The following is a 12,209-nucleotide window of genomic DNA, read 5'->3' on the forward strand; positions in this document are numbered from 1 at the left end:
CATAATGAAATTGCAATGCGATCGGCTTTACGAGTCTCCGATCCGTTGGCAATAGCTACACATTTATTTATTATTACCTTTACAAACGTAACTGTAACCTTATGCGCAAATACTTAGTCCATGCGCGAATACTGCGCATACAGTTTGTATTTCCCGCTCTCGCGTTGACGTTATGATTGGCCCTTGCAGCGAGAACTGTGTGGCGCTGTGTTGAATTCTATTGACAATAACGCAACACCTGCAGCTCCAACATTGAAGGATGGAAGATACATGGTTACTACATAAAATCAGCTATCAACAATTAACGTTGTTTGTCAGAATTATGCGTATCCTCTGTGGCATTTCAGCACTTTCGAAGCCTAAAACAGCAGCGTAAGGCTGCAGAATTCGTGATAACGTGCGCTTTGGTAACATTCGTATGCTTTTGATTTTCGCCTCGACTCAATACGAGAACAATGACGCTTCGGAGATGCTTAGTACTAAAGCGAGACACAATGCCTACCGTGTTAGTTAACGTGCAGTGCGTAAATTGTGAAAATGTCAATTTCGTAAAGTGAAAAAATGCAGCAAAGGGTAAAGAGCCCAGCAACCTCATGCTTTTCGTTTCGTCACAAGTGATTACAAAAATAAATGCGGGGACATTTGAAAATCATTATCGGTCACATCATACTATTAGAAAAACACTTTTGAAGAAGAGGTTAGAACTGCAGGACAAAGTCAATTTATCGAGAGACGTTTGCGTTACAGGCACCCCTTGCCTTGATCAGCATGAACAGAGAAAATCACCAACTTAAATGCTGTTGTTGCCAGTGTAAAAGATTTGCAGTTGTTGTTCCATGTGTGTTATATACAGGTCTGGTAGTCTTAGCTTTCGCTGCTCCAATTTCTTTGAGGTTAGTAACTGGTAGATCATTACAGGCGTTATAACAGTGGAAAACCGACAGTAATTTTAGTGTGTTTTTCTAATGTTGCTTTAGTTGTGAGTTTACTATTTAATGTTATCCTTAAGATCCATTATATGCACATCAGTAATGAGGTAAATACACACTCATCCAGCAGAACATATTTAGCTTGTTACTCATGCATAGAATTGAAGCATCCTGATCCTTCCCATACAAGGAGTTAAATATAGCCCATTTCTGAGTTAAAAATTGGGTGATAATTGTATGACAACTCCATGGTGTAATAGACTCCCAAGAAAATCTCTGCCGTGAGAACAGTAATGGGTGGCAGTTGATGTGACTGTAACATTTATCCACTGAGGAATTAAATAGAATGCCTAATTAGGTTAGAAACACCGTTTATTCTATGGTGCTGTAGCGAGGAAATTGCTCATGACATGGTGCATGTCAGGAAAGCAAGAATTTATAATACATTTTTACAAATTAGCTGATATACTTATCTTCGTATCACAGATCTTTTGTGAAACAGTTGAAATGTAAAAAGGGACACATTTTTCACTTCTTTACTTAAGAAACTTACCACGAACATTTAAATGTATGTATACTCAAACGCATAATGCTATTCCAGGACAAGTCGGTCAAAAACAAAACAAAAACTATGCTTACACAAATCACATCACTGCATGGAAATTGTGTTGAAGGCAGATATTACTTACTTATCATTAATGTAATGCGACAGAGTAAGTCAGTCGGTACTGCTAATAAATTCCATCAGTGGTGTAGGAGGAATTGGCCATCAATAAGAAGTTACATCATAATAGGAGTGGTATTCACCAATTAGAAAAATGAGCAAGTCAGCAAAGAGCTGGGTATTGGATACGTTTAGCCCTTCAATTTGTAAAGAATTAACAATAATATTTTTGCTTAGCTTAGGAACAACTTAATTATTTGGCACACTGCTTAGTCTCTATATTAATTCTCCAGAGACAAGTGCAGGATTTGTTTTAGACTGCAAACATATGATACAATACAATTCATTACTTCCAGTACAAATAAGCTATTCCTCTGATAGGCCCCAGGCATAATTTGAAATTATAAATACACATGTTAATTAAGAAACTCCTTCAGTGCAACTTCAAAGCAGCTCTTTTTAAACATTTTAGATACCTAAAAAGTTTATTATATGATGTGTTATCCAACTCATAAAAATGTCTGAGTGTAACAGCTTGTGTGGATATGAGATGGAATGATGTCATAGATTCAGTCATAGATTTTCTAACACGGAAATTGATATCTTATGTTTACAAATTTCCATTTTTCAGAAACGCATTTAGCAATTGTCAGTTTGCATTTTATATCCACTTTACTGTGGTCATTATTGGTGCATGCCTCCATCCTTGTCCGTCTCTAATGACCTCGTTGTCGACGGGACGTTAAACACTAACCACCACCACCACCACCTCCATCCTTGCTACCCTCCCATTTTCCTTTCCCTGTTGCTTCATAACCTGGGTTGTGAGTAACTGAATCTCCTTTCCCTTCTTCCCTTTCTTTCCCCTCTCTCCTCCCTGATGAAGGAACATTTGTTCCGAAAGCTAGGAATGTAAATTTTCAGTTCTGTTTTTGTGTATCTATCGGCTGTACTGAGCTGAGGTAAGTACTGGCCAGCCCCTCTATCTCTTTGTTAGTATTTGTTTCACATCTTTATATGAGATTTTCCATTAATCATTTCGTATTTCAAGATTCTCAAACTAAAGGTTAATCAAACAATGATAAAGTTGTTCTCTGTACAAAATTTTACCAGGTGGCTTCCCTTTCTTTTTTCCCAGTTCATGTTCTGTTACTATTTTTCCTTTTCTTTCTTTTCCTACCATCAAATTCCAATTTCCATCACAGTTAAATTTTTTCCCTTAACATGCTGAATAATTTATTTTATCTCATCGAACACTGTTTTCAATGAGTTTATCATCTGGTGAGGTAGTTGGCATATATACCTGTGGTGGGTGTTGACTTCCTGTCTGTCTTCCATAGGATAATGCGTTCATTATGCTGTTTATAGTAGCTCATCCATATTCGTATTGTCTCATTCATATTAGACCTTCTGCATTACCCCTGTTTGATTTTGTGTTGATAACCCTGTACTCACCTGACCTGAAATCACATTCTTCCCACTGTCCCACGTTGTTAATTCCCACTGTATCTATCCTCAAACTATCTAATTCACATGCCAGTTTCTCCAAACTACCTTTCTGATAAAGGAACTAATATTCCATGCACTGTTCTGTAGAACACAAGATCTGATTTTTGTGATGAGAACTATCTACTAAGCAGTCCATGCTTGGAGACCAAAATTGAGAACCATTTTAACCCTGAAGTATTTTAGCCAATAGGATACCACCACCATTAAAACACAGAGTATTTATGTATGTCCTTGAGAAGTATGACAGCTGTAGTTTCCCTTGCTTTCAGCCACACAGAGTACTAATGTTAACAAGGCCAGATCAGTCAGTCTCCTATACTTCTGCTACTGTAACTGTAGAAATGACTGCTGCTCCTCTTCAGGAATTGTATGTTAGTCTGGCCCCTCTGCAGATATCATGCTGATGAGGTAGCACTTACAGTACAGCTACCTGCAAAACTTACCACTGTGGCAAAGTCGCTGATTCATGCCTCAACAGATCTGAAATTTTCAGCTAAGCTAACAAAATAAAATAAGTAAATAAAGTTAACAGCCCCAGGAGATGACATTTTCTCTGTTAAAGTTAATGAGACATTATTAATAAAAAATAGATGTCCAGCAGATATTTTTGCTAGTTTATTTTTAAATGTGGCCGATAAAATTTGTTTAAAAAAAAAAAAACAGAACAGAACAGTACACTGAAGAAGCAATGTGTGAAAAATGTGTTGAAATTATCTTTCCATGATCCACAAGTATAATAAGGGAAATCAAATGTCTCAAAACTTGAAAACTGAAGGGTCAGTAATGTTTGTGACAACACACTAATAAAGTATTTATTTATTTTTCAGCAGTTGATCCTCTTTGTAGTGTGCATCAGATACACATTCAATATTTACAAAAAAATTTTTGTGTTTCAATAAACAAAAGGATTATGCAAGTCACACATGACTAAAACATTTAATGGTTGAAAGTTTACATCATATACATATATATAAAATCAAAATACTCCCAGTTTTCTTGATACACACAAATTTTGCAAGTTTCAGGTGAAATTTTCAATATGCAACTGTACACATGAATTGATTTCCTTAACATGATATTATTTCATGACAGATAAAAAGATCAAGAGGACATTCCCTTTTTTCTCCACTCCAGTATTCAAATATTGTGGAAATCTTGTTTGCTGGGGTCTGAGTGGTCCTGTGGTATGTTATATGTGTAGTGTATCCATAAATTAGTGTAATTTCCCAGACAGATGAAAATATGATTTTCTGAAAGATGTATGTTACCACATGTGTCACTAGTTGCAAGCGGTCACTCTGATTAAATTGGTTCCTAAACTTTGCGAGGACATAATGGATTCGAGAGCTTTCGCACTCATAGAACACAATGTTATGCTTAGCCACTTAACAGTTTTGTGTAATTTTTATTATTATAATCCATTTCTCCATTGACTGTATGAGCTTTAATTTGCACTTGATCTAGACCTTTTAATTTCTTGTTTCCCCCTAGATCATCATCATTGAGAGTATATGACGAACAAGTGGTGCTAGGATACCGGAGTCTGGAATCACTACATGACCATGGTAGCAGCAATCCACCACTTCTCCTGGATGATAATAGCTTGAATGATGATCCCCGGCAGTCGCAGGAGATACTAAAAAATGTCTTCAACAGGTTTGTTCTCAAATATACTGTTGTTCCACGTGTAATATTCTGATAGAAAACAATGTGATATTTGAAGTAGAAAGCTACCATGTAGATTGTTGTGCAACAAGAATCATGTAGTGAGTTTTATTGTTGTAAGAGATAGTTGAATGCAGTAGTATGTGTGACTAAAATGAGAGAGACAAACAAAACTAAATGTAGGATATTACTTATCAGGGTATCATATGTATTTGTGATGCAGATTGTTGTTGTTGTTGTTGTGGTCTTCAGTCCTGAGACTGGTTTGATGCAGCTCTCCATGCTACTCTATCCTGTGCAAACTTCTTCATCTCCCAGTACCTACTGCAACCTACATCCTTCTGAATCTGCTTAGTGTATGCATCTCTTGGTCTCCCCCTACGATTTTTACCCTCCACGCTGCCCTCCAATACTAAATTGGTGATCCCTTGATGCCTCAGAACATGTCCTACCAACCGATCCCTTCTTCTGGTCAAGTTGTGCCACAAACTCCTCTTCTCCCCAATCCTATTCAGTACCTCCTCATTAGTTATGTGATCTACCCATCTAATCTTCAGCATTCTTCTGTAGCACCACATTTCGAAAGCTTCTATTCTCTTCTTGTCCAAACTATTTATCGTCCATGTTTCACTTCCATACATGGCTACACTCCATACAAATACTTTCAGAAAAGACTTCCTGACACTTAAATCTATACTCGATGTTAACAAATTTCTCTTCTTCAGAAGAGATGCAGATTATGAATCATATAATATTCTTTTACGAATACTTTACTGTGTTCTTTTCAAGTTGATTTTGTGAAAAGATTTCGTTCCTTTTTGAGGTTGTAACTTGAAGCAAATGTGATGTTTTGTGACACTTATCTAAGAATTGAGCAACATCTAAACGAAATAAACTGCATATGAATGTTAGAACAACATTATTTATTAATTTAATTGCTGAGTTCTTTAGTCTTATTTTGTCAGTAAGCTGTACCTTTTGTTATGTTGTAAGAGAATCTGTATGTAGATGTCCTTGAAAATAGCTATGCCATATTCACATAAGTGCATGAAAGATTATGATATCAGCACTGACTTTAGATTTACATCTGTTTTCAGCAGTTCACTATGAATTGCATGATGAAAAGAACTTCTGTACAATATATTACAGTATCTTCTCATTCCATGCAGGAATGAAGCATGAAAAGAACAAATTTTTGTATATCTATATGTGCTCAGCTGTAAAGAGTTCATCTTCATTTGCTCTCAGGGAGTAATACATAGATGGCTGAAAAGTATTCACAATTTGCCCACTGAAACTTATTTACTGTATTTCTAAGTAGTGTTTTGTGAGGGAAAAGTGGCTTGAGTGTCTATCAGTTGAGATTTTCTATCATTCTGTCACACTTGCTATTGAGTCCAAAAAGTACGTCATGATTTTCACTGCCTGTCTTTGTACTGTTTAATGTCTGCTGTTAGAGGGCCACACACTTGAGCTGTAATCCAAGTGTATGGATCTAAAGTATTTTGTAAGCACTCTATTGTGTGGGTGAATTTAAGTTAGTTTTGCGGTATCCTATAGACCTAAGTAATTTGACTCATGCCATACGCTTCACTTACAGCTGAGCCTGTGTACTTGTTTCACTCTATATCCCCTCAACCCATCACATTATTATTCCCGTATATTTACCTTCATCATCTTCTTCTTCTTCCTCTTCCTGAAACATTTGTGCTTATGTAAGTTGTTCACAAAGATTTTTCCAGTCTTCTCTTTTCTGCTGTTCAGCATTTCCTCCCATTGTAGTTCTCTCTGATCCATTTCATTCTGGTGTCTCCAACTTGTTCACAGTCTGCCGATTGATCTTTTTCCAGAGTCTGTCTATTCCAGAACTTTTCTTGGTAGCCTTTCTTTTCCCATTCCTTTAACGTGGCCAAACCATTTTAGCCTATTTTTCTCCATAAGTTCTGTTAGAGGATTGATCATTTTTTTAACCTGCCCCTTCTTGTCTTACCCATGATCCCTCATAAAAAAGGGTATCTCTATCACTTGTATTCTACTCAGTTCTTTCTTTGCCCAAGTCCAACATTCTGATCCATCGGTCAAAATTGGTAGATAATATGATTTGTATATCATGATCTTTTGTTTCGGCAGGATTTTCCAATTTGGGAATTGTGTCTGATGTACAATAATAAAATTTTGAGCATTTTTCTGTCCCCTCCAAAATTTCTTCCTTGATGTTTCATTTTGTGATTAGCTTACTGCCTAGATATTTGAAAGCATCTACTTCTTTAACAATTTTTCCATTACAACTTACATCCTTAATGTCTTTTTATTTTCCCTGCTGATTTTCATTACCTCTCATTTTGTTGAGCTCATTTCCATGCCTGCCTCTTCAGTTACCCTCTGCCAGATATTTGGTTGTTTTGGACTTTGGATTTACTCTGCAGGCAGTTTATTGTTTGGTCTCTAGTACATGTGGCACTGGATAGCTTGAACAAAAGAGAACCATTATCTAGCAACTGCAACAGCCCATTGTTGCCAGCTGATGCAGACTGCAGGACTTAACATTCTGTAACTTGTCACATTTGTATTCAGATGAGCAGTTGGCTTGAACTTGGTCACTGCAGAAGCCATATGGTGGATAGGTTTTTGCATAATGTGCTGTGAGGCTCTGCAATCACTTACTACAGTGTGAGCCATTGAAAACCTCGTACTGTCAGGACAGCTGTGCCTTCACCACATGAGAAAGAGCTCACAAGCTCAGCCCATGAGACAAAGCTCACAGGGTAGTCCTCTTAGGTGAAACCCTTCATAAACTCCTCCCATACATACAGACCATGCTCAATCAGAAGTGATAAAAATGCACAGGAGCTGAAGCCAGCAACCTGTGAAGACAATGCAAAGCTGAAGACTGTCACAGTGTCTGCAGCAGGTGGCTGAAGTATGCAATGAAGTCATGAATGTTGGCTGCAAGTATTACCTACATGTGCTGTAAATATTTTAGTCCTCAATAATTTTTGTGTAAATTCTAGAAACACTCGGCCTTCAACCATATCGACACCTGATATTTTAGGTACGAATGCCAGAGAGTGAGAATGTGTCTACCGATCCACGTGTTTCTGTGTGCAGGTAGGAAGTTTGTTATTAGAAGACTGTAAGGGGGGCGAGTCACTGACGACAACAAGTGTTTGCCACCAGCACCACAGGAGATGGGAGGAGAACTCAAGGAATAATTATGTCGTATTCTTTGATGTGTTAGTGTCTGTGGTGATTGTAAAAAAGACTAATGAACATTTGAATATAGAGTGCTATGCACATTCCTGTATTGGACCCGATTGAGACTAAAGACTTTTAAACTTCTTCATGTCTTGGACTCGGAGGAGTCAAGATGCATGTTTATATTTTCATATGGTTTTTAAACCAACTCTTATGTCTCAATGTACTTAATTACTTCTAAACCTTGAGATACCAGTGAGACAACGAAGAGAATTTTGTTCTGCATAACAGTTCTAGTACATCGTTAATCAACGAGTACGTTGACACTAAAGTTCACATATGTGATAAATAGATTACAGAAATAAGGAGATATTATTTTCGTGTTGTCCGAAAATGTTAGAATGTGGTGACCTAAGTGTCAGGACCCGAATAAAACAGGAATTCAAAGACAGAAATGGAAAGAAGATATTAGGTATTGCCATAGCAGCCAAGCCTAACAACATACAAGAAATGTTTCCAGAAATCGTATTGAGTACAATAAACAAATGGAAGAAAGTTGCGAGTGCAACGCTGTAAAAGACGTGAGAAAGTAATAGCGGAGAAAACTGGAGAGAAGACCTCAACTTTTCGACTAAGATCGGGTGTGGAAAGTAAGCAGTCTTCACACATGGACATTGCGGCGACGCAGTAACCAGCCACCGATGCCGACTGCACCAGCTGCTGCTCACTGGTGCTGACTCCGCGTCCGCTCGCCAACGATGACTCTGAAACCAACATCTGACACCGCCAGACAGCACTGGCGCCGATTACACATTCGCTCACCAACGCAGCTAGAACTCTACGTCGGGTGAGTGAAAAACAATAATTTTCTGGTAAATTTGAGGGGACAATTGAATGATAAACTGTTAGTGTCGTTATTGCACTCTTTTAGATGATTACTAGGTCTAAGATCAATAAAATTATGGATAAAAACAGCAACAAACTCCAGAACCAACCACGGCCGTTAAGGTGAATAGGGAAAAGCCAGACTTGTCGGAATTAGTGGATTTAATTAAAGCCCAGTGGGCAGATTAAGCAGCTGTAAATGCTCAAATTGTTGCTTTAAGAAAGGAGATAGGCTCAGTACGTTCCAGATTAGATGACGGAAATACTAAGTTGTATGACCAGAAGGCTGATTCAGCAACTCTAAGTGAAAAATTAGATGCTCAGAGTGAAATTTTAAGTAATCAAAGTGAATCCTTGAACAGTCATGCAGAAAATATAGTTTTATTAAAGACTGAATTTGACTCTCTTAAATAATAAGGTAGAAAATCTGAAGTTAGATTTAAAGAGTGAACTCACTAGTAATCGTTGCGAAGGCATAGTTACTTTGGAGATTGTGAATGCGACGTCGAATATAATAATAATAATAATAATGTAGAATCTGAATTTAGTGAAAAATTAAAATCTTGTGAAAATGTGTGTAATATTAAATTTAATTCTGTAAAACAGGAAATGAATTCTTTGGAAGAGAGCACAGACCAGTCTGAGGAATTAATATCGATTATTCAATCGAAAATTCCAGGTGTTACTACACGAGCTGTCAGTTATTGAGTCAATAATGTAGAACAAAATTTCAAAGAAAAAATAGTGAACTTTGACATTATAAATGTAAGTAGTCTGGCGGAACCTTTTGAGCTAATTGTAGATTGAGAAATTACCGAGAGTGTAATCTCCGGAAACATTGCAACTGTTGCTTTTTCCAAACCTAGTAATACTAACAAGGTTATAGATGACTTGTGGAAAGGATTCAAACTTGTCCAGGACAGACTAGAACATAACATAATGTTACCTAATGTTGTGTTACCTAGTAAAGACTTCATATAAGATGGCGGCCACTGAGTGACGTGCGTTTCTTCGGCTTGAGAGTTTTTCCGCTCATTGAAGGTGTTACAGAGAAGTGCGGCAGTCCACAACGTGTGCATCCGACTAAACAAGTGTTACTTGCCGTAGTGTATTGTTCTCCGTTGATTACCACAAGTGATAAGTGATAAGTGAGTGAAAAACGGGAAGAGCACGAGTAAGCGGCAGCAGGCGAGGCTACAGGGGCGCAGGCAGCGCGGGCGCCCAGTCCTCGGCGGCAGGTGAGGCCTCGCTTCCCGGCGTCGGTGAGCTCGTCCGGTCCCAGGTGAGTGCGGCGCTGCACAGTAAAGACACGCTAGACGTAATCGTGCAATCCATCACGGACTCTGTGACGGCCGCGGTCATGGACAAACTGCAAGAGTCTGTCGGGCGCAACAGCACCGAAATCCAGTCTCTTAGAAAGTCCCTGGCCGCACAAGAGAAAAAAGCTGCCGACTTAGAAGCTAAACTGTCTGCTGCCACCGATGAAATCGAGCAGTATCAGCGAAGGAACAGCTTGCGCTTGTTCGGGGTAGCTGAAAACGATCGTGAAAACACCGACGACCTGGCCATTAGCCTCGTGCGTGAGAAACTTGGCGTGCAGATCGACGTGGCCGATATTGACAGAAGCCACCGTGTTGGGTGCAGGATACCAGGTGCCGTGAAACCCAGGCCCATCATAATTAAATTTGTGTCATACCGGAAAAGAGCTGAAGTGTTTGCTCAGAAAAGAAAACTCGCCAAGAGTGAGGTTACCCTGAGGGAAGATCTGACGCGCGAAAGACTAAAAGTTTTGAACGCTGCGATCACACAGTTCGGCCTTCAAAATGTATGGACCCAGGATGGCAGGATCGTAGTCAAGATGGAAGGAGGGAGGAAAACGGTGACGAACATGTTCGAACTGAAAGACTGAGCGAAATCTCGCGAGACACAAAGTCTCATATTGTACTCTGTAATATAAGTTAATTTTTATTCTTTCTTTTCATTTTTTAACGTAAATATTGCTTCGTTATTTCTATAAGTACCATAAGTACTCTATTTAAAATGAGTCAATTGTTTCACATAAATATTGCTTCTTTATTTGTCTACCATAAGTGCTCATGTATATTCATATTGTCAGTCAAACGGGAATTAACATTCTCCATTAACAGGAATCTCCTTAAAACCGCCTTTCTATATCTGTTATTTTCATCCTCGTCACTACCACTACTACTACTACTATTATCTTTTTCGTAACCACTACTGCCACTTTCCATCTTTCTTTTCGCTCCCTGCTCCGATACCTACAGCTTGTCTTTCACCTTTAGCCCACAGACGCTTGAGTCAGTCACAACCTTGGACACACCTGTAAATATGTCTTCCCCCACGAAATCCAGCTTTTGTCCCTCTTCCGGCCAGCAGGTAAACGGAGCGCGCTCAGTCCTACAGGCGGCCACAATGGGTCGGACCGGTTCCGGCGGCGGGCTCTTTGTGGCCCACGCGAACGCGCAGTCGCTAACGGCTCACTTCGACGAGTTCTGCCAATCGCTGTTCCGTGTTATCCTCGTCTGTGAAACTTGGTTGAAACCAAACATTTCTTCCGACGCTATCCGAATCACTGGTTACTCTCTCCTAAGGGCAGATCGTGAAACACGACGCGGGGGTGGTGTGGGTGCCTATGTTCGCTCTGATCTGACACCTACTACACTATGCACATCGAATGCAAAGGGCGAAGGAGAAGCAGAGTTCTTGTTTTTCGAAATAAATACATCAAATCAGAAAATGCTAATTGGAGTAATCTATAAACCTCCAAACGTCGGTGCTATGTCCTCCTTTCGGTCTGCCCTGTCCTCGCTCGTGACACAGTATGAACACATAATCATTATGGGTGACACAAACATCGACTTACAGTTAAAATCTCCCTCTGCAGAAAAATTAAGGAGACTGTTCTACTCCAATGATATGAGTTTAACACTGCTGGACCCAACTCATCACACGCCACACAGCCATACACTCATAGATATAATAGCAACAAAGCGACCAGATAAAATAATTCACGCCATTCAGACATCCACTCCGGGACTCTCTGCTCATGATGTGATATTCTTAAATTACTCAGTGCATACTACCAAAGAAAAATCTCACCTCGTAACCTACAGAAACCTAAAAAATGTTAACCATGACGCTCTTCAAAAGGATTGCTCAGACATCCCTTGGCATGATATAAGCAATGAACCGACTTTAGATGGAAAAATCCGGGAATTATGTCGCAAAATTATTGCATTGTATGATAAACATGCTCCTCAACGCACTGTCAAGGTAAAGAGAGCTCCCGCTCTGTGGCTCACCACTTAATTACGCCAGTTAATGAATAAACGTGATGCTGC

The 12,209-nt window shown here is 39.1% G+C and overlaps 1 protein-coding gene across 3 annotated transcripts in view; it reads left to right on the forward strand.

The window, feature by feature from the left end:
• Positions 1-203: 203 nt before the first annotated feature.
• LOC126198428 (45 kDa calcium-binding protein) overlaps positions 204-12,209 on the forward strand; it is a 154,191-nt gene continuing 142,185 nt past the window's right edge. For all 3 annotated transcript variants that reach the window (XR_007540073.1, XM_049934736.1, XM_049934735.1), the window contains exons 1-2: positions 204-893; positions 4,594-4,758. Coding sequence is in view for 2 of the 3 variants with exons in the window: in XM_049934736.1 (XP_049790693.1) it covers positions 769-893; positions 4,594-4,758 (290 nt within the window). In the remaining variant the exon portion in view is untranslated. The remainder of the gene's footprint in view (positions 894-4,593; positions 4,759-12,209) is intronic.

This window comes from Schistocerca nitens, chromosome 8, assembly GCF_023898315.1.
Source record: "Schistocerca nitens isolate TAMUIC-IGC-003100 chromosome 8, iqSchNite1.1, whole genome shotgun sequence".
Classification (NCBI taxonomy): domain Eukaryota; kingdom Metazoa; phylum Arthropoda; class Insecta; order Orthoptera; family Acrididae; genus Schistocerca; species Schistocerca nitens.